The sequence below is a fragment of the Passer montanus genome, unplaced genomic scaffold (assembly GCF_014805655.1).
Source record: "Passer montanus isolate IOZ18808 unplaced genomic scaffold, ASM1480565v1 scaffold11, whole genome shotgun sequence".
Classification (NCBI taxonomy): Eukaryota; Metazoa; Chordata; class Aves; order Passeriformes; family Passeridae; genus Passer; species Passer montanus.
The window spans coordinates 1,874,796-1,902,050 of record NW_024357613.1 but is presented as its reverse complement, the minus strand read 5'-3'; the positions used below and the strand labels follow the sequence as shown (position 1 = coordinate 1,902,050).

At 40.3% G+C, this 27,255-nt stretch overlaps 2 protein-coding genes across 4 annotated transcripts in view; one reads left to right on the top strand and one right to left on the bottom strand.

Moving 5' to 3' along the window:
* Positions 1-12,400, bottom strand: part of WASF1 (WASP family member 1) — an 89,080-nt gene extending 76,680 nt beyond the window's left edge. Inside the window, exon 1 of one of the 2 annotated variants that reach the window (XM_039727955.1) lies at positions 11,991-12,400. The gene's annotated coding sequence lies outside the window, so the exon portion shown is untranslated. The remainder of the gene's footprint in view (positions 1-11,990) is intronic. The other variant, XM_039727962.1, reaches the window with a different exon arrangement.
* A 564-nt stretch (positions 12,401-12,964) lies between these two features.
* The window catches only part of CDC40 (cell division cycle 40), a 37,150-nt gene continuing 22,859 nt past the window's right edge, over positions 12,965-27,255 (top strand). The window contains exons 1-3 of one of the 2 annotated variants that reach the window (XM_039727974.1): positions 12,965-13,166; positions 21,448-21,534; positions 22,798-22,927. In XM_039727974.1, coding sequence (XP_039583908.1) covers positions 12,972-13,166; positions 21,448-21,534; positions 22,798-22,927 — 412 coding nt within the window. In that variant the 5' untranslated portion in view covers positions 12,965-12,971. Of the gene's footprint in view, positions 13,167-13,385; positions 13,583-21,447; positions 21,535-22,797; positions 22,928-27,255 lie in introns of those variants that run through there. The other variant, XM_039727984.1, reaches the window with a different exon arrangement.

Genomic DNA, 27,255 nt, shown 5'->3' with positions numbered 1-27,255 from the left:
TCAGCCCATCATATGGCCCACGACAGTATGGACTGCCTTTCAGAACAGAAAGAGCAGAAACCTCTTTTCACCTCTTCCAGACTACTGACATACAGTATGATATGAATCTAAAATCTATGAATGACAGTAAAGACAGGTGAACTTTATATTCCATCCCTTCTCTAGTTTTCATCTGTCTGAATAGGCAACCTTCTCTATCCACTGAAGATGAACTCAGCTGCTTACATTCTTTCCTCCAAAAAATGAAGCAGCTGTCCTTATTTTCTCTTAAAAAATGTGGCCAGGAGACAGGGTACCCATCTTTGATATTAGGTCTGTCCCCTACAAAGCAGAAATCTCTTCCTTGGTCTTCTGGGAGTTCAAAAGCATACATCCTACCTCCTGTGGGGGACAACACATATATTAAAAATATGTTATGGACAAACAAAAATTGGAATATTATTCACCTGCCCTTTACCATTGTTCTACTAAGCACAAAACAATTCAAGATTCACAAGAGCAGACAAAGATCAAACATTTGTGTATGACTCAGCAGTTAGGACACACAATACATCCTCCAGATGTTATATTTTTAAAATAGAACTGCATGGCACTTATTAAATCTTATCTCCAAGGCTTGCATAATTCTAGCAAATATTCACACATGCACTACAGTGAGACTACCATGTACCAGATATAAATTTTCATTAAGAAAGTTCAGAAAAAACCTCCATGGCAATCTCAACAATATGATTATTATAATTATATCCAAGTGTTTCATTGTCCAATTTAAGCATTTGAAAATGTCTCCATTTTTTGAAGAGCCATAACTCTGTGCACTTCATACATATTTTCCTTCTACAAGGCTCCAGATATTTCAACATTTCAACAGTCACACACAAGATATATTTTTCTGAAGTGTTTCTTTTGAATCAAAGTTCTGCTCCCAAGTACAGGTGAATCAGACTTCTCTACAATCCTATCAACAACGGTGTCCAAATGGTTGTTCTTGTTTCAACATGCAATCACAGCCATCTATCATTTTGTCTGCAACTCCAGCTAAGTGGTAGCTGAGCACTCTAAAAATAAAGCTAACAGATGTGTCTTGGGATCTAAATGGACATAATATTTTGAAAAATAAGCTGAACTGCTAACTTGCAAAAATGACATACATGCGAGTTGCAAGGAAAAAAAACACCCAAACATTAAAAGCTTCATGTTGGAAGTCAGACTTTTGAGGAAGGTGGGAAATTTAAGTTAAAGAGTCTTATTGTGCAAGTTTGAAAGTGCTGCTATGTGATCTCATGAATTCCTGGAAAAAGGAGATATAAAACAGGTAGAGAAGAATCTGTCTTTAAAAGTCCCTCAGCCTTCTAGAAAGTTACCATCAAGCACAGTTCTTAGCTCTCTCCAGCAAACATCAAAAACTGACCAAAAATCAGAACAGTACCTCAACATCCAACATGTTTTATGACTGCATTACACAGCTCTTAAAGCTTTTTTCCCAACTGTCTCTATTTTGAACCCACACATTTATCTCTTTGCTTAATTAAATTAATCCTTTTTTTCTAAAAAGAGTCTTTCTGGTAATGACACAGACAGTTTCAAGTAAAAAAAAAAAAAAGTGCTATTAGTAAAGAGGCTTGTTATAATCAAGGATGGACTAGAATATCTATAATCAGCATATGGTTAAGGATTCCAAAAATCTGAAACACTTACTTCTTACCACATTCAGGCTCAAAAATCAGCCTTGGTAGCCAGTGCTCCATATATAAGCACTGAGCTACTGGAAAGCACTTACATTTCTGAAAATGCTCAGATACAGAAGATGGCCCATTTAGATTATTTCTATATACAAATGGCTTTGCTTTTCAATGTATTCCCAGGAACAATGAAAGATAAAATTAAGGGGCTGTTTTATGTGACAGGGCAAGAGATTGAAAATATTAAAAGTAACAAAGATTTTTCTCTACCACTCAGTTATCCTACATGAAACTTCTTACCAAATAATACTTCAGGACAATACTGATCATTAGACAGCTACTTCCATGGAAACTCCCTAATATCCAGGCAGAGTGCACGATGTCAGAAGCTGATACAAGTTCAGAATTAATAAAAAATTTAGGTCACAAATTTACATACATTTATTAATATGACACATTATTGGGCCACAGCAATCCACCATGAGAAGGTCATTCCAAGTATTGCATGCTATGCTGTATTAACCAAATCACCAGACACTCAAAGGAATGGTCCACGGGTTTTGAACTTTTTGCAACACTGATCAGATTTCTAATGAATAAACAGATAGTAAACTTATAAAGAAACCACAGCTTACTAGAAGAACAGCCTATAAATACCGTAGTGTTTTAAGAATCGATGAAATATGATAGATCTTAAGACTCAATCCCATCTACCTCAATCGGTTTCTTTCCCCTTTTGATGTAATATCACTGTTATCAATTTTTTTTATGAATACTGCTAGTACTTGAAAACATTTGAGCCATGAAGCAGCACTCTGAATTTTCCTGCAGGTAGGACAGATGACCATATAGAAGGAATACAAACCTGTCCAGAACTTAAAGACATGTACTTCAGCTGTGACCCCCAAATAAAATAATGTGTTGACCAGCTGAGTAGCGACAGATATGGAAGAGAGGTCCAATTCTCCTCCCACAAGAACTAGACCTTTTTTAGATCAATAGTATAAACAAAAATCTTTCTCCTTGATAATAAACTTCTTCCATCTTCTAGACAAACAAAATTTTATAGTTAGAAGCAGAATGGATAAAATCTAGCTAAATCAGCTAGACACAGATAATTCCTAATATCTGACTTCCATTACTGGAAACATCATAGCTGGTAGACAATATATTCATTTTGGACTGAATTGTACAGAATCTCTCCCTGTAACATGGAACGTGCTGAAGGCAGATTTGTTTGAAGTTCATTTCCGTGGGAAACAAAAACTGTTAACTTCTTTTTAACTCAGGGATATTTTTTAATCTTTTTTTTAGTGGACTACTCATGCTAACCAGAGCCACAGAATGCATCCCTTTGTCTTGCCTAGGGATGCAGACAGCAGCGCTTCCAGTGAGTGCCACACGCAAAGCTTCCAAGGCACAAGTATTGAATCTTCAAGGCTGTGGAGTAACCTCAGTTCCCTCTGCATATGACTGATACCTGTGTGCATCCTGCCATGTAATGCCATTCCTCAGCTACAGTGTAGGGCCCTGAAACACCACACGTGTTGTATAGGGTTTGATGAAACAAAAACTGTTAACTTCTTTTTAACTCTGGGATTTTTTTTTTTTATTATTAGTGGACTACTCGTGCTAGCCAGAGCCACAGAATGCATCTCTTTGTCTTGCCTGGGGATGCAGAGAGCAGCGCTTCCAGTGGGTGCCACAGAGGAAGCTTCTGTGGCAGAGTAACCTCAGTTCCCTCTACATACGACTGACACCTGTGTGCATCTTACCATATAATGCCATTCCTCAGCTACAGTGTAGCTGCAACATGTGTAATACTGATCATTAGACAGCTACTTCCCATGGAAACTCTCTAATATCCAGGCAGAGAGCATGATGTCAGAAGCTGATACAAGTTCAGAATTAATAAAAAATTTAGGTCACAAATTTACATACATTTATTAATATGACACATTATTGGGCCACAGCAATCCACCATGAGAAGGTCATTCCAAGTATTGCATGCTATGCTGTATTAACCAAATCACCAGACACTCAAAGGAATGGTCCACAGGTTTTGAACTTTTTGCAACACTGATCAGATTTCTAATGAATAAACAGATAGTAAACTTATAAAGAAACCACAGCTTACTAGAAGAACAGCCTATAAATACCGTAGTGTTTTAAGAATCGATGAAATATGATAGATCTTAAGACTCAATCCCATCTACCTCAATCGGTTTCTTTCCCCTTTTGATGTAATATCACTGTTATCAATTTTTTTTATGAATACTGCTAGTACTTGAAAACATTTGAGCCATGAAGCAGCACTCTGAATTTTCCTGCAGGTAGGACAGATGACCATATAGAAGGAATACAAACCTGTCCAGAACTTAAAGACATGTACTTCAGCTGTGACCCCCAAATAAAATAATGTGTTGACCAGCTGAGTAGCGACAGATATGGAAGAGAGGTCCAATTCTCCTCCCACAAGAACTAGACCTTTTTTAGATCAATAGTATAAACAAAAATCTTTCTCCTTGATAATAAACTTCTTCCATCTTCTAGACAAACAAAATTTTATAGTTAGAAGCAGAATGGATAAAATCTAGCTAAATCAGCTAGACACAGATAATTCCTAATATCTGACTTCCATTACTGGAAACATCATAGCTGGTAGACAATATATTCATTTTGGACTGAATTGTACAGAATCTCTCCCTGTAACATGGAACGTGCTGAAGGCAGATTTGTTTGAAGTTCATTTCCGTGGGAAACAAAAACTGTTAACTTCTTTTTAACTCTGGGATTTTTTTTTTTTATTATTAGTGGACTACTCGTGCTAGCCAGAGCCACAGAATGCATCTCTTTGTCTTGCCTGGGGATGCAGAGAGCAGCGCTTCCAGTGGGTGCCACAGAGGAAGCTTCTGTGGCAGAGTAACCTCAGTTCCCTCTACATACGACTGACACCTGTGTGCATCTTACCATATAATGCCATTCCTCAGCTACAGTGTAGCTGCAACATGTGTTGTTTTCACAAGGGAAAACTCAGATCAAACTGCAATGCCAGAAACTTTCATTACCATCTCTACAGCAGTCTAAGCCACCTATCACTTCTCCTGAATTAACTGTAAGGTAATTTTTCTTTCTGCTGTGAAGATCATCTAATCATGGGGCATTTGAGGTTGCCCAAAACAGGATCAGCCAGAGCAGTTTGCTCAGAGTATTAAGATGTAACAAACACCACTGTCCTGTATCACCAGCAGAGACCAACATTTGCCATGCTGGGTAGCACAGATGTGAAAGTTCCTTCCCCACAAATCAAACATTTTTGTAAAGCCCTTCTTCCTGAAGAGAGGCTTCCAGATGAAGACACCTATGACAAACTCAACCTGTACTTTCACTTCTGTTCTCAAGCTTGCTACATTTCACAACTGCACATGGAAACAGTTGCAGAAGTTTGTCAATCACAGCCTTCTCCTCTAATATCAACAAAAGGCAGAACCAGTTGAGAGCTAAAAGATCTTTCTAAGCATTTCTGCACAGACATTCAGTGGCTAGTGGCTGAACAAGATTTAAAAGTTAAGCATTTCCTTTTTTTACTGAAAAGCTGACTCTGCATGCCACTTTTACAAGTGCTGATTGAACTACTTAAGTTCTCACATATTATCAACTTACAAGTGACTTGTGACTTTCCCAATTTTTTTTAATTACTTGAAGGCCTGTTTCACTGTTCCAAAATTATTATGGAGGGTGTGGTTTTGTTTTACGATAATGAGAACTTTTTCTAGAAAACCACTTATCTGGTACAGCTCATCTGTCAGACAATCTATGCGAACCTGAGTGTGTCTGGAAGGTGAAAGATTCTCTAACCACAAACAGTGTCATGTTGGAGAAATATACCTAACAACTCTAATTTTGGCCTCTCTATAGCCTTTACATCAAAACTGGCAACTGGGAGCTGCTGGACAAGCCACTTCAATATAGAATTTAGCATAAATATGACAAGTGAAATATCTCAGTGTCAATCACTGTTTCAGATTTCCATAACCTATGCATCTACTATGCAGTATAGATACCAGACAAAGAGCTACTCTGAAAGAAGACTCCACACCCAAAAAGGGCACTCATAAACTTGCTGGACTGGTCTAAAACAGCTTCAATTCATACATCAATTTTCATTCATGATTTTTCAAACTTCCCATCCCCATGCTACAAGCCATTTCTATATTCAATCTATTGATGCAGGAATTTTACTCATTATCCCTCCGTTTTGGACTGCTTCATTTTGTTTAAAATAGTTCATTACATCAAACAACCAGAAAATTACTCCAAAATTACTCCAGAAATTACAACATTTATTTCAGCTACAGAAAACTGAGAATACCACACTGCAATGAATATTAATTTATTTGAGCAACCACCTCTGATGAGAAAGAACAAAGTTCAAATTATTGGTTTGAAGCAAGTAAAGCAAGGAGTTTAAGCTGGTTCTGTTTGTTCAAGAGAAACAGCCTAACAGTGAATGACAGACAGGTATACAGATACATACATATATCAAGAGAAATACAGACACATTTCGCAGACACAGGGAAAAACTCTCAATTCCCTTCTCCTTGCAAAAAACGTATGGCTTCAATAAATTGCATTTTACTGATTGAAGGGGCTTTTGCTTTTACATCTGCTATTGGAGAGCTTAAATTCACATGTATTTTATAGCCCACTCCTCATTTTCTTTCATTTCCTTGGGTAAATAATTCCAATCTTTTCATTCCCTTGACAAACTGTGCTATATCCATCATATCAAACTCTTTACAATACTGTGATTTATCTCTTTTAAACTAATTGACAGTTAATAATGCACTATGAATAGCAGATAAGAATTAATGAATTTGTATACAATGGCAATTCCTTCTCTGTTTTTTTGCCCACTTCTGATTACAGCTATAATTTGAATAACAGTACCTTATCGAACCGTAAGAATGCTCAGATTTTTTGTTCTATTAATACTGTTAATTTAGAAACTCTTCAGACCTATAAATGGAAACTTTCTGCTACCAAAACACACTGGTTTGCTTATACCAACAGGCAATTCTACCCGTCATCCTGATGTCCTTTCACAAAGCTTGCTTAGACTTCTCAGGAGATCTTTCCAATATTTGTGAATTTGATTAAACTGTTTTAAATCCTCAGGAAATAATTCTACTTTATGAATAAAATTCTACAGATGACTAATAAAAGATATTGGACAGCTCCTGTTCAATATTTAAGAGAAAAAATTAAGTCTTCTATAAGTTAATATTTCTGTTAATTCCTCTCAGAGATTTTTGTGATCCATGAAAATATTTTACCTCTCATATCATGGCTCTTTCATTTAATAGCCTGGTGTGAGGAAACTTCAATTACACCTTTTAGAAGTGTATGCAAAGTAGAACTATATTCATATTTAATCCACTCTGCTACTATTGCAATCAAAACCCCATGTAGACTGGTGAGGCACATTTACCATTGCAGAAGCAGTACCAACTACTTGTGATTTCAGTGATTTCAGTTAGTACTACTGAGTCAACCATCAGTCTGTTGTCATCACATACTTTATCTACAGGTATTTGTGACTGTAAAGGATGAGAACTACGTGTCCATACTTTTTCATTATGAGCACCCAACGACTTCCAGACCTGACCCCTATGCAAACTTTGAGACCACCTGCAGAGTATTTGTTGGAAACTCTCCTTCAGTAACTTAAAATCTATTGACCAATTTTCCACCAAATTTGTTTTTCAAATTTAAGAAAATAAGAGACAAATAGAGGACACTCTATTAATGCTTGCAGAAAATGAATACAGCTTAACACAGAGCAGAAAAAAGAGGAAAAGACAGTACAAATGCCTTAGCTATAAAAAAATCTCTTCAACAGAATTTAATGTCTTTTCTTATATGCTAAAAACCTACACCTGGCTTTAGAACATATTTCTATTTTCTAATAAGTTTTAAATGTCATACTGCTAGGGCATTTATAATATTTTACTTCTGCATGGAATCAGCTGTCAGAAGACTAAATTCATGTCACAACCATAGTATCTAACTGAAAAGTCAGCCAACAAAAAGGTGTAAGCTCATTGAAAATTATCCATTATTTCTGCTCTTTGTTAAGAGCTTTGCTAAAATTTAACTACATTTGTTTGTTATTCTGTAGGTTTTTGAAAGTATAAGGGAATTTCTTACACCAACAGACAAGTAAGCTGTCTATCTAGTTTCTCCCAAAAATACAGGCACATATTCTCAGAACTGTATACACTTTTGATGACATTTTCTATCCTTTAACTGATTTTAAAAAACATTTTTCAGAGAATTAAGAAAACCAATATAAATTTGTAATTATGCTAATTAAGTTTATATTCCCGGAAGTCTATAATTAGTTTTGCTGCCTCTCTGACACAGTACTCATTCAGCCTGTGCTGTAAGATGCAGTTCACAGTACTGCATATGGAGCTGAGTAGTTCGAAGAAGCTGCACAGCTTCCATCCTCCAGGGAAGAGGTGGCTCTGCAACAAATGTTATTTAGTTTGCAAAGTCATCTGAAACAAGTACAACAGTCTTAAGTTGTTCCAGTCTTATCCCATATCATTCTTTCTTTGAAACCACACCTTGTAAACATGAAATATAGAGCATGTAATCTGTGTCAGACAACCTCAAGATCTCTTCCAAAAAACTTAAAGAGCCTGATTCACAGATGTACTGGAACAGAGAACTCTTTCTGCAATCTGGCGCCTTGGTATCTTTCAGAATCCGGGACTTAGTCCAAAATAACAAAAACTAGAAAAGGGGTATTATCACCCTTGCAGCAGTCAGAGGCTCCAAGGTAGTAGAAACAGCAGAGCGCGAGTTATAAAATGTGCCTCAGTCTCCAAGCAGCTAAATTAGAGTACACTGAGATGCATCAGACACACAAGCAGGTGCTCATAAAAGGGCCCAATCCCAATGCAGTAGGAGTAACCTGATAAGACTTACATCATGATACCTTTTCTCAGCAGCCAAAAGCATATGAACAGAGGCAAAAAAACCTCATTTTCTTTTAAATGCTGTATTTCCCACAGACAACAGAACTTCGTATTTTGGTTCAATCCTCTGTCTGATAAATAAAATGTTGGGGTTTTTTCTCCCTTTCCTCCAAACTGCAGACTTGCAGACCTTGGTGGATGAGAAGTGAGAGTGTATGCAAGTGGGCTGATAGCAATTTAGGAGTACTAAAAAATACAGAGGAAAAAAACTAGAATAAGCAGGATTATATGCATCATTTTCTGTGGGGAAGAAAAACCAGCTGAAAGCACAAGGGTGTGAGATAAAGCATGCCCATAATGGAAAGCAACAAAAAAAGAACTATGAAAGAGCAAGCAAAGGGAAAAGAAAGTAGGATAGAATACATTAAAAGCAGAGGGAAACAGCTTTTGTGATCAACTATAGGGAAGAAAAAGACTGATGTGGAGGAAAATTTGTGAAATGTTAAAATTTAATATATTGTACTTCAAATTGTGAAGCAAATCTGTCTCAAACAGGAAGTGTTGGGAGGGAGGGGTATTTGATGGGTGCTCCTCCTCTTGGAAACTGGCTGCCTGAATTCAACCAAATTTGTCAGAGGTGTAGAATTCTCAAAAACACCTATAAAATGCTAAGTTCAAGAAATCAACATGCTGTCATTGTCCTGACCATGGGAAAGGATTCAGAATGCATTAACATCCTGTTGGACATTAGACGATCCACAAAAGGATGAGACTGTACTAAAAAAAAAATTCCATTAGAGCTTACAACCACTCTCAGGATTTAAAAAACCCTGAACAAACCCACACACACACACACAAAAAAAAAAAAAGAAAAAGAAAAAAAAAAAAAAAAAAGAAGGAAAAAGGTAAAAGCCTGGCTTCTACTGCTCAAGGAACCACTCTCTTAAAATACTTCTTCTTTCCTTCCACCAGGGGAAAAGACATGGTAATACTTGGTATTTACCACCAGCAGTAACAACAGACAAGTGTTAAAAGGCCCTCTTGATATGTAAAAACACTGTACAAAGGGAAATAGTTTTATCTTCCTTTGGAAAATTAAAGCAAGAAAAGGAAAGTGACTGCAAGGCAAAGCAGCAGTGAAAAAGCTGGATGGAAAGCAAAGCCAAGCAACCCAAAGCACCTTCCACCCACTGCTTCAGTCTGCCTCGGAACCAGCAGCATCCAACGCGTAACACGACACATTTTGTGGAACTCAGTTAAAAGAGAACATACAGCACACAGTGATCAATGAGCAGAGCTTTTTAGAAAAGCTGTATCATCCTTTCAGTTTGCTTTATACCGATCAACCACTTCTTGAAATTACAAATATGCAGCTGATAGTCAAGACAAGCCAGTATATTAGCTCAACACAAATGACCAGCAGCTTTTTGACCTCCGCTTTTTTGACAAAACCAGATTTTAGATCATGGTGTATATTAGCCATCTATGCTTTCAAAACATAGTCAAGTCAGTTTTTCATACCCAGAAGTGACGTTGGCTTGCTTGCTGAAAATTAATTTTCACTACTATTTAAGCAATGAGAAACTTCAGACAGTATTGCCCTGAATGCCTTGTCATGTATTTGCTTATCTACTACTGCTGGTACCAGAAAGACAGCTAATTTAAACAAGTAAATGATTTTTGTAGGTTCTGCAACAAACACATCTAGAATCCCAGGTGATTACATTTCACTGGTAAGCGAACTTGGATGCTTGGACACAACATAGTAGAACATACTTATGTCAGCTACCAAAGCTTTGTGAATCAAACACTTAAAATTCAAGGTTAACAAGGCAGAACTACTTTAATGATTTTCAACACAGTTCTCCAGATAAAATATCACAAACTGGTTGCACAAATAGACCTTGAATTTTTTCACTTTTCGGGAAGCACACCTTTCAACTTCAGACAATACCTGCATGCCAAGAGAAAAAGGAATGCAGTCATATGGAATCAGTTAACAATTGCTGCAAATAAACCAAGTGAGTGCAGTGGGAGAACTCCTTTTGATATTAACATGCAGTGATTCATGTGAGGCGTCATACAGCTTTCCTTACTTATGGATTCATCATCCATAGATTTAAGATGAAAAAGTCACCTCATTACCATATGAAATGCTAGTTCTAGGTAGCATATTTCAGCTGTTGGAGATGCAAACAAAAGGTCTTGGTGTTGAAATGTGTGGGACAATTTTACCTAAAATCCTGTTCTAGCATACAAAGACATAGCATACCTGTGTCTAACAGAACAGATCTTAATGCAGCACCTTGCTACACTCCACGCTATCAACACTTTCTACATGCCCTCTACGTTTATTCTAGCCTTTCTTTAAAAACAAATAAAACCAAGCGATACCTTCTCAAAACAAATATTTCAAACCGTGACTGCTGAAGAGGGTGGAAAACTCAAAGTAGAGCATTTAATCGGATTAAATGCCACTGTGTGACAATTAGATGTCACTGTGCGCTCACTTTAATTCCGAAAGCACATGCGGCTCGAAGGGAAGTCAGGGCACGGAACCGCTCCAGGTGCCGGGCGTGCGATGCGCGCACCTGGCGCTGCAGCCAGCCCTCGGCCGCCGCTCCGCGCTCCCCGTTTCTCCTGTCCGCGGGCGCGCAGCAAGGCGCTGGGGAGCGGGCTGGGAGAAGTTGGAACCTGCGTGCTTCTCCTCGCTCCCGGCCATCCCCCGCGATCTCGGAGCCCTGCTAACAATGGTAGCAGTGTTCCGGCGGGCAGCCGTGCGCTGGGATGGGAGCGGAGCCCCGCGCACCTCTGCCCGGGCCGTTCCCGCGGCGGGCACGGGCGGGGCGGGCAGGGGGCGCCTCTCCCGCACCTGGCGGCGGTGACGTCACCCCGCCGCCCCCCGCCCGCCTGCCGCGCGCTGACCCCGGCCCGCTCCGCCGCCCCTTCCCCGCCGCGGGCACGCGGGGCGGCCGGCAGCGGGAGAACGAGGGGAAGCGCCGTGCTCCGGCAAAAGTGCGGCCCCCTCCGCTCGTCCGCCTCGCAACACGCCCCCCTCACGCCGCTGCCCGCGGGGGCGGCGGGGACACGGAGGAGAGCGGCTCCGCGGCGTGCTGCCCCCTTCCCTCCATCACAGCCTCCCGCCGCCGCCCCCCGCGCGGGCGCGGACAAAGGGCAGGGGAGCAACACCTGGCGAGCGCCGGTCCCTTTGTGGGCTGGGCGCGTCCCGCAGCCCCGGCGGCGATGGGCAGCGGGGGCCGGTCCCTCCCGCCCGCCCCGCAGACCGCGAGGGAAGGAAGGTAGGGGGGCGGGGGCCACTTACTCGCCTGCCCTCGCTGCGCACCTTCACGCCGCTCAGCCCCAGCCCCTCCCTCCGCGGCCGCCGGGGCGCTGGAAGTTCAGGCGGCGCCGGCCATTCCCGGCTGGCGGCTCCGCGTTCCGGGGGGCGGCGGCGGCGGGCGCGGAGCGTCCCCGGCGGCTTCACAATAGACACCGGGCAGCGCGCGCGTGTCTCTGTGTGTGTGCGCGTGTGTGTGTGCGCGCGCGGGGGGCGGGGCCTCTCCCGGCGCGCCGAGCCGGGCGGGAGGGAGCGGGGGGGGAGCGCTGTTTACCCGGCGGCCGAACCCGGCCGCCCCCCCACACCGCCCGATGCTCGGGCTGGTCCATGCGCCGCCGCCCCCCACCCCGCGGGCGGGCAGGTGGTACAGTCCGGCCCGCCGGGCTCCCTCTCCCCGGCGCGGGCGGGGCGGGGCCCCGCCGCTGTGACGTGACAGAAGCCGGGTGTGCCGGCGGCCAATCAGCGCGAGGGGGCGGAGCTCCCCGGGGCACGGCGCGGGGCCGGAGCGGTGGGAGCCCGGGGGTGACAACCGGGGTCCTGCGGGGCCGGGCTCCCCGCTCCGCTGTCCGCTGCTGAAAAGACGGCGAAGACGCTTTGTGTGGGGGAAGAAGGGGCCGGCTGGAGTTCTTCCCGGGCTGTTGAATATTTATTTTCCCCTGCCGCCAGACAAAGTGAATGCGAGCGCCGGAGGGAAACTTCCGAGCGCGGCGCCGCGTTGCATGCTGGAGCTTGTAGTCCTGATCTAGAGTCCTGGAAGGTTAAGCAACAACAACAGCCAAGTGGGATGTTCTCCCCTCAAACACCCGTATATCCCGTAGCCAAATTTATCTTTTAGAGTGTGTTTTCTGTTTTAACGAGCCACGAGTTTAAGACGCAGCTCCACCCCGCTCGTTCTGCGGGGGAAGGGACGCGTCGAGCCCTGCGGAGCTGCCAGGACCTGCCCGTCCCGTCATCCCCCGCGCCAAGATGTCGGCGGCGATCGCCGCGCTCGCCTCCTACGGCGGCTCCGACTCGGAGCCCGACTCGGAGCCCGAGGCCGAGGGCGGCTCCCAGCGCTCCGCCGCCGTGCTCGCCAGCCGCGATGCCGTGCTGCACCTCCGGGCGCCGCCCGCCGCGCCCCCGGCCCTGCCCGTCGATGCGGCCCCGGAAGTGGCCGTGAAGGTAGGCAGCCCTGCGGGCCCGGGCCGCCCGCCCGGCCGGCCTTGTGTCCGCACCGCCGGCCTGGAGACAGCGCTGGGGGCAGCCCCGGAGCAGCCCCGGCTGGGGAAGCGGGGCGGGAGGGGCGCGGTGCCGCCGCATGGCCCTGCCCTGCCTTGCCGGGAGGCGTGGGGGTCGGAGCTGGGGAGGGGAGGGCGTGTGTCGGGGAGCTCCCGTGGATTCCAGCCTCAGGGGCCGGGTTTATTGAAGCGTGTTAGCTCCGTCTGAGAGCGGGCCTTGACCCCAGTTCTCGAGACACTTGGGGGCTGTTCCCTGTGGAAGGTGTTTTCCTGCGTGGCTTTCCCGGGTTGTGGGGTGAAGTCGATTCTTGGTCGGGTGGCTGCAACCGAATCCTCTTGGAAAGGACAGCCTGAAAGCTGGTTGGTGTTTCTGTATCATTGTTGCTGGGGAAACCTTTCTTTTGCAAGTTCAGTATCGCATTGGCTCACTTTTGTGATAGCAGAAAGGGAGAGGGGAGTGTGCTGGTTAGCTTTGGGATTTTTTGTACAGAAAGCAAATTTCTAATCAAAAGCAGGCATCTTGCCGTGATAACTGTCGTTGTTACTGTCCTGCTGCCAGTAACAATACTCAGAAAGTTTCTTGTCTAATGACCAAGAGATGGATGGGCTCTTTCACTTTGTAGCCATTAGTTAATTCATATCACAATTTATCATATTTTTATGTACATGCTGTGTTGTGTATAGTGACTACGTTTGTTTATCTCTTAGAGGCTTGGAAATCTGGCTTCTCAAGTCACAGCATCCAGCAGGCTGTCTTGTGCCCATTCAAAAAGAAATCCTAATTAACATCTATAGTGTTTCCTGAGTGTTAGGGAGAAGTGGCAAGTGGCATTGGATGTGCTTTCCACCACCTTTAAGCCTGTAGCAACAGGTTTTCCCTTTGCCTTGCTGGCACAAAAGTTCATGTAGTTGCTCAGGGACTGGCAACCACAGCTTGTATTTTTGGCAGCTGGGAGTGTGAACCTGAAATGGTTGGTGTTCTGCATTCTGACTATTTTAGCTGTTTCTAGTTCAGACTTTTGGCCTGTGAACTGGCCAAAGTCTTATGTATGCTTTAAACAGGAACGGGTCCTCACTCTCTTTAATAGCAGGTGTCATTGCTAGCACATTGAGCTGACAGCATTTGGGCTACTCAAGTGTGCATAGCAAATAAGGCCCTAAAATGTTACTCCTACATGTATTTAATTTTTTGGTCAAAATCTGCTGAGTCCTTGTTTCAAAGTACATCATAGTTACATAAAATCATGTTTCTATGAAAATAATTATTCTGTAATTGAAAGCTGTACTAATGGTAACTGTGTTTCAAAGGTTTGAGGGGGTTGCTTTTGTTACAACCTCTTCTTACAGCCTGCTTCTTGAAATAGGTCTGATCTTGATGTTAAATTGCTCATAATACATAACAGCTATAACTATTGTTGACTCCAATCCAGTAATACTTCTCCTCTCATTCTAAACTGGGAAGCCCACTGGAAGAAAGTTGCATGTTTCTGTTGCTGTTTTTAGCACCACTAAAATCACTTGAGGGAACAGCAGAGGATGAAGGTTTATGCTTCTGGGCCCTTCATGCAGAAAAAGATAGGTTGTAACTGCAGGACATTCAAAGAGGGACAGCTGGGCTGAAGAAGGGTTCTGCTGCTGTATGAGGAGGTAATGAGAGGGCCAAAACAGACAGCTGAGGTGCAAAATATGATAGACACCTACAAAATCATTAAATGGCACAGAGAGGGAGTTAAATACTCACTGTCTCTTCCATTACAGCAGCCATAAGCTGTCCAGTAGGAGTTAGGTTCAAAGCAAATAAAAGGATGCAGCTCTGCATCCAGTGTGTAGTAGGGTTTATTGTCATGCCAAGAAGTACAGTGTGTTGTAGAATTTTGTCACAAGGAGTCTGGACAAGTACTTGGAAGAGATCCATTAAAGGATGAGGTGTCAATAAATACACAGATTTCCCCACGTCTCACCAAGACCTGAAAATATTTGGCTGTTGGAAGAGTGCAGATTATCATCATATACCCTTGCTCTGCTCTTACTCTCCCCAAATGCCAAGTTTCCATAAGGCAGACGTTTTCTTTTGTGGGAACAGTGGACAGGTTAATCAAGATATTTTCTTTCTCCAAATACGTCAAACAGTAGGTAAGCGTGACAGTGGTGTAAATAGAGGCTGTTCAAGAAAGGGAAGGGAGCCCAGTTGCCAACAACCAGGCAATTGTCAAACCCAATTATAATTAGTTTTCCTACAGTTTCTACTTCTATGAAAAAATCACCCTAACACTGCTGGCAATTCTATCTTCACTTTCACATTATACATGTAGAAGGAAATTCAGGAAATTGCACTTTCTGTGAAGAAATCACTTCACAGGAGCCATTGTGCCTATAAGCTTTACTTTTGAGAGAACAGCTATTGTTTGATCTCTGCCCAGGTAGGGCTCAGATGGGAGCAGATTTTGTGATACTTCTCTGCAGCAAGCCCTTCAGTAGTCTTGAGGAGGGGACATTTCCCTGGGTCAGAATAACCAGGCTGGCCCAGCCCAGAGCAGGAGCTGGAGGATCCGTGTTGCCTTTAATGTGAGAGGGGATCAGAAGTGTCAGCTCCCTTTGAATCTGGCTTACCTTTGGCACTATGCAGGTTTCCAGAGAAGTTTTACATAAGGGGAGGAAGCAGAATTCAGTCTCTCTTCTTAATGTTTTTTTAAAACCTAATCCTGCTAGCAATGGAGAGAAGAAAGATACAAAGTGGCGTGTAATAATTCTGTAGCAGACTTGGGAAGTGTTACTTGTTAGGAATGTTTGTCTTTGACAGGGTGGGTTTTCCAGCTTTCTTTGACACAAAATATCTTGTAGAGAGTAGATGTTTAGAGCTTGTCATTCTGCAAGATCCAGGGAATCCAGCCTAGTTCAACAAAACCATTTAGCATATGCTTTTCTTGCTGGTTTATTTTTATTCTGTTGAAGTTAGTGAGGCAGTCATTTACTGTTAGGAGTGCACGAATGGGTAGAAAGAATAAAAGCTGATAACAGCCATGTGTTAATGTTGGAGCTTCACTGCAAAAGCTATTTATCTCTTGGTAATAAATTTGTAAATCTTTAGAATGAGATAATGTGCATTTGACAGCCCAAGTGGTTTAGGCAAAAATAGATAAGTGACAAACTGCTTAAGTCTCAGTAGCTCATGGGATGTGGGCTTAATTTACCACATTTTAATGTGATCGATAATTAAAACTAATTAAATGTTATGCAAAGCAGCCTGCCCTTTTTTAGCTATTTGACTAATAATGACTATACCTGGGGAAATGGAATGTTGTAGGTTTATTATCTGAAATGTCCAGAACTAATTAAATGTTATGCAAAGCAGCCTGCCCTTTTTTAGCTATTTGACTAACTAATAATGATTATACCTGGGGAAATGGAATGTTGTAAGTTTATTATCTGAAATGTCCAGAAAAAAATAGAAAAACTCCCAACATGTAGACATCAAAACTCTCTGCTTGCATGAGATGAACATGGAAAATATAAGCCTGGAAAAATCCTTTCTAAGGAGCAGAGTTACCATCCAGTGTTGCACTACACAGTGCACCTCAATCTTTTTATTTAAGGCTTGTTTTGTTGCCTGTTACAGGGATTTTGCTGCTGTTTAATTTAAGAAATATTTTTGTCTTTTGTGCACATAAAGAAACTTCTAGCAAGCTTTTTTAACATAATTTTTTATTACTGAACTATTTTTTATTATATAAATTAAGTGATTTTTGTAGAAAGTAGCACTATTGTTTTATGGCATTTGGGTAGGAGCTTTTTTGCAGAAAAAGAGGACTGTGGCATGTTTAAGGAACCTGTTAAGGAGGAAAGTTGATCAGATCTACTGTACTTGTAGTCTAAAATCCCTTCTATTTCCTGTCCTCTTTCTTATGCTTTAAAGTGGCCAAGCTTTATGGTAGCACTGAAGGAGCATGCCTTGAAAGGAACCAGACATTTGGTGATCTCTGGGAAATTGAAATGAAGCACCCCCTTCTCTACACTTAGCATCAAAACCCTCTTCCTGTCTTGAGACAGACTCCTTAGGCAATGCTAATACCCAAGAGTACAGCCCTGTGCACCATTCCCCCATAATAGTGTGATTGTGTTTTGTTAAACAGAAGGTGCAAAAGGGCAACACTTAACTATCAAAAGAATTTTTTTACCTCATCAAGTCATCTCTGAACTGTAAAGCAACCTGACATTGCAAATAAGTAGACATCACATCTATTTTAAAAAAACCAAAACAACATACCAACACAGTAAGTAGTTTGGTGAAATGACATCATCTGCTTCTTCTTGCCTTGTATCAGCAGTGATTCTTACATCTCTGTGGACAGACATTCATTCAACCTGTCTGCCAAACTTCAGTGGGTCTATGGAGTGAGCATTTTCAGGTTTTGATTCTCCTTATTTCTGCAAAGTTACATAATCTGAATCTCTTCTGTGCTGAATTAGATTGCTCAAATTTTCTATTCAGGTTGTATTTTCTTATCCCTTCAATAATGTTTTTTTTTCTTTTGGACACTTTTCAGTAGCATGTGTCTTACCTGACATGTGGTGCCCAATGCAGTCACTGTATTTCAGTTGGGTGTTTGTTACAAGTGCTGAGAAAAGCAGAGGTGACACATAAAGCTGAGTTTGGAGCTTCTTTCTATTATGTTTTTCAAGATAGCCATATTCAGTAAAACATAACTTCCTAAACCCTTAATTCTTTGGTTCCAGGTTATATGGGGTGTACAGCCCTTTAATGATATTACAGCATGCCATAAAGCCCATATTAATGCAATTTCTGAGTTGCAGCAAACACCAGCTGCATTTCTGCCAGTCATACAGCTGAACTTTTCACTTTCTCCAAAGGAACACTGCATCTGTTTGAGAGCTTTTTGACCCTCCTTTTTATGGTTCCTGTGCCTTTGAGAGTGGAAGTGATCTAGAGTAATACTTAGCCCTTCACTGAAATCACAGATGCCCTCCTCTTTCAGCTTAACTACTGATCATCTCCCATCCCACAGAGCCACTTGTGTCACACGGGGCACACAAGCTATTACTCACCTTAGGCTTTTAGATAAATCATTCCTGTGACCAAAGGAAAAGCTGCAGCACAGCAGAGAGGTGATCTCTTAGATTACCTTATCTCAGTCACAGCTCTGCCAGACTGCTGCTCCTGTGATCCCTTCCCTGTCAGCTGCAGCTATGGCAAATGCATGCAGTTAAGGCTGTTGCCAGCATAAAGGGACAGTGTTGTTAGACCTGTATTACCTTTTCTTGCTTTCTGGGTCCTAGAAAGATGAGTTCTGCTGAAATGGTCTTCTGGCAGTTGTACCTGGAGATCTTCACCATGTGCAGAGGTTACCGATGAGTTCTTTCCTCTCATCTGGAAAATAAAAAATAAGGCCACAACCAAAATACACCAATGCAGATAGCTTGGCAGTTGGTGAAATGAATGATGGGCTAGGTTAATATTTTTAATGTTTCTGCTACCTACTAGAGTCTCATAATGCTGTACAAAAAGGCACTTCCCAGATATTGACCAAAGGATAATCTGTCTGCTGCAATTTGAACTCTTGCCATGGACTAACATTTGGCAACATGTTGTGTCAATACTTTGTATTCCTATCAAGATTTCATTTTTTAAAAATACTGAGAAAATAGAGTGAGTAGTTGGACCACATTCAAATGATTACACAGTTTAAAGCAAAATGATGTAATGGAAAGATAACCATTATGTGCTTCAGCAGCATGTTATGAGCTTGTCATTTGTTGCCCTAATATATGAAAACGTGAATAAGACCGGAGGTCTTGAGGAGCGTAGCTCTTATAAATATAACATGTGCTTCAATTTCAAGGCTCGGTGGTTTTCACAGAAAGAATGTGCCTGTGGTGGTCTAGGAGTGAACATATTGTGTGGCTTTCAAGTGACTCAGCACTGTTCCACCAGCAGCGAAGTAGAACCAGAATTGCTGTAATCCTCCAGCAGAGGATCAGCTTTTATGGCACAATCTGTTTCTTTTCTCAATTACCAAGCAGCATATAATAGAACTTCACAGGAAGAAAAGAGGAGGAAAAATAGCAGGACTGAAAAATTCTTGGCATTTTTGCAAATCTGGATTTTTTTGCTTTTTCAGATTAAAGAGCAGAAAAAAACCCTGTCCTAATTTCAAGTAAGCTGATCACTGTTCAAATGTCACTAACCACAGATCAGATAAACTTTGCCTTATTATCAATTATATGAATTTTTATTTTCTCAAATGTTGAGTTTTATGGACAAGATGAGAGGTGTAGCTGGAAGAATAAGCTGTATGATGTGACTTGAAAAAGGTGTCTGTGGAAAATGTCCTCATGACATGGAGCAGTGAAAGGAAGTGTAAGTTTGTAGGTAATGCAGGTTAGGAAGTGGTTTTGGTGTGCTCCTGTTCTGACTGGGAACGTGTGGGTTTTTTGCTGAATGACAGGATCAGGCCTGCTGTGGTGTTTGCAGGCACGTTCTTGGTGTGTGAAAGTCAGGGCTGTGAACGTACCAGTAGCTGTTGACCTCCAAGCCCAGTGAATTGGAAGGGTGGTGGGATGAGAAAAAGGAGGTCAGGCCGAGAACTGGTGGTGCTGAGGCTTCAGACAAGATCATTGCAATGGCTGGACCTGCCTGTTAAAATAATTGTTCATGTGGTGACACTAAAGCTTTCTGCTTGGACTTAACAATTCTACTGAGACAGTGGCCTTAGTAGAAAAGCAATTAGTGGGATTGCTGATGTCATGGTTTTGGGGTTTTTTTGAGTTTTTTTACATTCTTATATTTTCCTTTGTTGAGCAGTTTTAATCAAATATAATCAGGTAACAAGCCAGAGATCTTCAGGTACTGTTTTTCTTTTCTGTGTTCTAGAAAATCAGGTTTTAAAATCTTTTAAATCTTGTATGCATGAGCAAATTCGTAACTGACCTGCTGTTGAATGGGGGGGGAGAGAAAAAGCTTCTTCTGGTGTTGTTAACTATTCTCTTATGTCAGAGAATACTAACAATATTAAACAAGTTAAGAATGAGCCATTTTGTTCTTTTGAGATACTATAATATAAAGCAAGATTGAGTTTATTTTCTGTTAATGAGAATTTTCTGTTAGTGAAGCAACTGCTAAAATCTGGTTCTCTGTTGTGCCACTCTCTTTTGTAAGTCACAAACGCTTTGGGATCCTGTTGTAGGTAAGCACTGACTAAGCAATGATGCTAGGATAGCTTTTTCAGTATGATTACTGGGGATTTTGTCAGTATACTAGCACATTCTGAGTCCTTTTCAATTGCTGTTTTTCTAGAATAAAGATACAGGAAGCAATGGCAGTAATAATTCTGCAAAATAACTTTCTCCTTCATTAACTGAGGTCTTGATGAGGGACGGGGTTCTGATGATGTGAAAAGGCCTTTGTAAAGCTCTGAAACCAGGTCTTTTTGGGCACTGCTACCTTGTCAGCCATTTTCTTTCTTCTCTGTCTTCTGTTTCAGCTGCATGTGCCCTTCTGAATTTTTCCCTGTGAGTTGCTTGAAGTTATTCTTTTGGTTAATCCCTCTTTCTTGTCCTTTCATCAATCAAGTTAAATTTTTGTCACATCAGACTTGCAAATGTGTTTAATGCTAAAGCTGAATTACATTTATACCTTTCAGTATAAAAATGTACCTTTTGGAAATAAGGGATTATTGGATTTTGTGAAAACCATTGTTATACATAATGTTTGTATGTAGTGTTTATACGTAATTTTTTTTTTCTTTGCAACTGTCTGTCAGAATAGTTGCTTTTGATTTCTGCCTTCTACCTTTTGTAGAGTTCTAACTTTCATACCTTTATATTAAATTCATAACCATTTTAATTGGTTTTTCTTTACAAGTCTGATTTTCAAACATCCTAAAAAAATCTTTCCTTCAGTCTTGCTGCTGTTTTTAAAAATGTGTGCATGAAATCTTTAAATAAAAAGAAATAAATTTTCACATGCAAAAATCTTTCAAGTGTTTAAGACAAGTTTCTCAGTGACCACCTGACATTAGTTTTGCAATCAATATTTTTGTGAAAGAGAAACTTTGGCCAAGGTGCTCTTCTCTTTCATAATGCTTTCATAACACTAATGAAGTGTCAACTTGAACCACAGCCCTAATTTGGACTGAAAGAAGGTAATGTCATATATTTAAATAGCTGTGTGTGAAAAATGGGTTATTAATATGTCTGTTTTATTTCAGGAAGATGTGGAAACAGGAGTCCACCTTGATCCTGCTATCAAAGAAGTTCAATACAATCCCACTTATGAAACTATGTTTGCACCTGAGGTAAGAAACAGTGTTTGTTTTTGGAGCAGAAATGCCTTTGGCTTAAAGGAAAGAGGTTGCATAAATTTTGTATGACTTTCCTACAAGACAACTTCTTTGGATGCTTGCTGCATTTTGGAATATAGTGTGGGCAAACTAAAAAATAGATTCTATACAAGTATGTTGGTATTTTTAGTGCTTGAATTTTAATATTCTGCATAAAGCTCTTCTAAGAAGAGTCTTAAAATGTTTATTGGAATTATGGCTATGAAAATTAAAAATTAAGCTGGGAAAATAACATAAAGATGTTGAGTTAAACATGAACTGCATTGAGGTGGTCCTTTACTCTTTTCACATTTTTGCTATTTATTCATTGTGCTCATTAGGGCAAAATTAACATTTGTAAGACTTGCAGATATAAGACTTTTAAGAGGAGGATTTAACATTAAAATCAAAGTACTTTCAGTTTAATTATTCACATCAATATTAAGAATTTTAGTAACTTGTGCTGTGCTAAATTTATATGGTGAAAAACCTTTTAAGACTGAATTTAGACTGCCTGGTGCCATGTGAACCACTTTCCATTTTGTTATAACTGACAGGCTATCTGAAAGATAAAAATAGCTGTTCAAGCATTTAACTTTTTTCCGTATTCAGCCTCTTTGTACAGTTTGTCTTCTCTTCAACCAGGGGTTAGCCTTTTCTAGGTAGACAAATACTGCATCAGGCTCCAAGTTCTGCATTAGTTATGCTTTATGTTTAGAAAACATTTTGAGAAACCACATAATTTGGCCTTTTCATAAGTGAGTTTGCAACATATCAAAGATATGGATGTGTGTGAACAAAAGTACTGTTTTTAACTTGCTTCAGTGCTGCTGTGTGTAAATGTTTTAGTTAGGGAGACCTACTGTGGGACAGCCTTGGGTTTTGTCTTCTGAATGCTTGTACTGGTCCCATAGTGAATACAATATGTGTTGGTTCTGTCAAGTATCAACAAGTCAAGTGGCACATATCAACCTGAGCTGTGTGCAGAAAGTTCTGTGCTAGAAAGTTCAATCCTGAAATCAATTGTTCAGAACAGCTGTGTGATTACCATGTGAAATAACAGATGAAAAAGCTTATTCAGTAGTCACAAAGAAATTTAAAGTTGAAGTGATTTTGCAGTACCATTTTTGAAAGACAGGTCTCTTTTTTTCTGTGGGTTTTTTTTTTCTGAAAAATTAAATACACAAAAATAACAAATTACTAATTCTGCTCCACCTTGCTTTAACATTTTTGATGAAGTTTGGACCAGAAAACCCATTTAGGACTCAGCAAATGGCTGCACCTAGAAACATGCTTTCTGGATATGCAGAACCAGCTCACATCAATGATTTCATGTTTGAACAACAGAGAAGAACATTTGCAACCTATGGTAAGTCCTTAACAGTGGAATTCACCTCCATCTTTATCATACCCAGGTTGGACAAAATAATGGTGGTCTTGATGGAACAATTAATAGGACTGTAACTTCTGTAAACTGTTTTTTATCAGAATTAATAAAATGGGAAAAGGCTTTTGAATAAGAATCCATATGAATGGATTTATTTGGGAAAAATTATTTTGTACTTCTGTTTTGAACTGTAATCAAGTGTATGATTTCCTAGCAAGCCCCTCTTAATTAATCCTTCCATTAGTTGCATCAAGTGTAGAAAACACAAATCAAAATTTCACACTTCTCACATAACTAACTGTACATCTGTTATGCAAATAGATTTCTTCATGTGATTCTGACTCCCTCTAAACCATAAGGAAGCCTTACTGAGTTGTCAGGTTCTTCAGTGGTTGCCTCTCGGTACAAACTGAATGAACCAGATTTGCTGAGAATGGGAATGCATTACTAAAACGGGCTTGGCAAAGACAGACCCAAAGACCTGTCTTGGTGTTCAGTGCAGTAACTGCTTTCTTGTCCTGGATAACATTTTCCCTTGTAAATAGTGGTACTTGAAAATAAAACATTTGAGTTTTGGGGAAGCTTGAGTTTCAAGCAGGCTTTTTATGAATTGTAAGAAAGTTTATTATTTTTTTTTTACATAGGAGAAATATGGAAAGACTGGATTCTAAACATTCTTTTGCACACATTTGAAAGAACAAAGCTGCCATGTGTTTACATATAACAATAGTTAATTTTTTTCCTGTGTTTTGTGTTTCATTGTAAGCTTTCATTTCTGTTTTACCTTTGATTGCAAGTGCTTGTTCAAATGAAGTATCCTTTATATACTTGAAATTCAGTTTATTAGGCAAGATCTGATACTTCCTGTGTTAACTGAAAATGTCACAACACTCAACATTTGGCACAACAGATTCGCGTCTTTCATTATTCATATTTACATTCAAAATACTACTTCTTGCAAACTGTTTTGCCTCAAAAATCACCTTCCTAAACAAGTATCCTCAATTTCATTTGGGCTTTATGCGTGCCTGAATTCATGTCTGCATTCTGTGATGCATGAGATTCAGACTTCGTTGCTAACATTTGTGGTAGCTACCTATTACAGTGGAAGAAAATGCCTAACATCAGAGACTCTGCCACATTCCATTTTTCTTTATACTTGAGTTTCATTAGAAGCTTTCTTGTAAATGTTGAAAATTGAAATATATTAATGACAGAGTTTTTCTCTTACATAGTTTTAGCTAATAGGTACTTTTCACTTAGTTGTTAGGATGTGGACTATAACCAAAATGACAATATTAAGAAATTGATATCTAGTTTCATACCATAATTTTAACTTATTTTACTGTAATTTTGATATTAGAACTTGACAGATAATACAAGTAGGAGCCTCTATTCAAGATCTGAATAGACAGATTAGATTTTGTTCTGTGAAATTAAATGTAAAATTTTGTGGGTTGAAATTAAATGTAACATTTTAGTGTGTGTAAAATAGATACTGGGAAAAGGTGCCTGTAGGCCTATAGTGTTTCATTTGTTGTTTTTTTTTATTTGAAAAGTTTCATTTGGAGAAAAGATAAAGCTAGCAAGTCTACTCAAAACTACTTTTGTTGGTTATGTCTCTATAGAGAAAAGATAAAGCTAGCAAGTCTACTCAAAACTACTTTTGTTGGTTATGTCATCACTGTATAGCAACTGTCTTGAAAGTTGTATTAAAAGTGCGTATAAAAATATCTTTTTAAACCTTGTAACACTGGCAACTGTGCAGCTATCATTCAGCTTTCTAGAAATGTTCAACAGATAATGATCTGAATACAGTGACAATGGAACTAGGAAAAGGCTGAGATAGAGGCAATTTAAACAGCAAGAACCAGCACTGAGAAGCTGAAGTTCAAGTACTGTATAGCAACTGTCTTGAAAGTTGTATTAAAAGTGCGTATAAAAATATCTTTTTAAACCTTGTAACACTGGCAACTGTGCAGCTATCATTCAGCTTCCTAGAAATGTTCAACAGATAATGATCTGGATACAGTGACAATGGAACTAGGAAAAGGCTGAGATAGAGGCAATTTAAACAGCAAGAACCAGCAACAAAGCTGAAGTTCAAGCTAGAAGATGCAGTAAGTGAGCATGATGTTCTGGCTCAGTAAAGATCTCTTAAAACCAACACTCCTTTAAGTTGTCAGAAAGTTATCTATTAACACTTTCAATACTCTCTTTTTCCATTTGGAAGGATAGAATAAATATCTTCTCAGAAAATACGAAGTATAGAAATGCAAGTAAAATTGATAGGCATAAACCCAAGCCATAAATCTTTTTCAAGACTGAGTCATAACCTATTAGAAGAACAGGACTAAACCTCTCTTTTAAAAGCTGCAGATCTTGAGACTTCTGGTCTCTGTTACTCTGTTTAGCACCATTGCACTAAGGCAGGAGGTCTCCAACAAATCTGCAAAGGCTGGCAGTGACTGTAAATGAAGGATGAGGGTAGTGAATGAGATCATGTATCCAAACAGTTCAACTGTCTCAGTGCCTTTTACAAAAAAAAAGGACAGCTTTATAATGCATATAATCCTGAAAGCTTATACATATTCATTGAGAAACCTGTATATTAATCACAAACAAAACCCAAGTATGTTTTGGCAACTAGTCTTTCTGATCTACATCTTGTGCAGTAAATATTTACTCTTAAAAGTACATTTTTCTTGTGATGCTTGGATAGCATCATCGAGAACATCCATGCTGTCATTGACTGAGGGTCCTTCCAGCCCTTTATTCCATTAGACAAGTGGCCAGCAATGGTTATCTAGTGAGGAGTAGAGGAAGGAAGCAAGAAAATAGTGATTCATCTGAATACTTCTTTTCAATACACACAATAAATATATAAGCATTGCCCTTGTCAGCCAAGTGCAATGCTTATATATTTATTATTTTTCAAACAACTTGTTGGGGGTCTTCTGTTTTTTTCTTTTTGACAAACTTTTCCAGCTGCTTCTTGAACCTGTATAATTTTCCTTTGTACAGTAACCTCTTTCAGACAGCTCTGTAGCTTAGCAGCTCCTTATGTGAGGAAGTATCTGTGTTTCAAACTTGTGGAACTTAACAGCTTTCTAGTTTGGCTTCATATCCCCATGTCTCTTATGCTGAAAAATGAAATGAGCAATCATTTCTTTTTCACCATTTCTGTGTGATTTCTTATTTTATAGATCTTGGCCTTAGCTTGTTCTCAGTCTCCTTTTTTTTTCCCACCTGGATAAATCTGATCAATCTTTTTGTTCCTCAGTTGCAGCTTTTTTATGCCTATGGCTGTCCTTGTGCCTCTTCTGTATCTCTTCTAATTCCACTGTATTGCTCCTAAGATGGAGAGCAAAGCTGTGCACAGTGGTTACGTGTTGTTCTCACTGTGAATTTGTTCTGTGAGTAACTTGCTCAAAGCTACTTGCTCCATTTTTCCAGATCATTTATCAATATGCTGAATGTCATGGGCCTGAGCATGAATCCACCAGCAACTTTCCTGTGCTGTGCAAACCAACCATTTATTCTTGACAGTGTTTTAATAAGTTTTCATCAATTGACCATGTAAGGACCTGTGGGTTTTTAAAATGTCTTTGAGGCACCCTGTAATCAGTCTAACTTGGTTTTGTAAAGATACCCAAGATCAGCTAAGCTTTGCTCATTCACAGGATTGCCACCTCAAATATTCTGGAGGCTTTCTCATTGTGATTTACCTGTAGAGAAAATTGTGGTGTCTGTTCTGCTGCAATATACAATGCTCATCCGAGTGCATACTCATTTTCTTTATTGTAGTTTCTACTCCTTGAATCTTCTATCCGTACAAATGTGTGGCAGGTTGATCTGTAGTTCTCCATATCTCCTCTGAAACGTCTTTTAAAGGACAGCATTGTATTTGATACATTCCTTGTCTGTCATATTGAGGTGATATTAGGTGAGAGTACCTGCACTGTGATTTGACTTTAGATCTCTTGGGTGACTGCCTCTGATCCTGGTGTTTTGTTACCACTTATTTGACTCTGTCATTTCCTGGCATTTCACATTGAGGTAGATACAGCGTCACGTTGTCCATAAAGCAAGATTCTGGCACAGGAGTCTACCCAAGCTCCGCTATCATCAACATGTGTTTAATACAGCCCTCACGGGTGCTCTTCTCAGTTCTTGTTCATCAACTGGCCTACACATTGTCAGGTGCACTTTCTGTCCCTGCCAGTTTTGACAAAGGACAAGTGTTAGTTTTTATATCTTATAAGATTTCCCTCACTTTTGAGGGCAGGCTGCCTTAGTGTAGTGTTTGC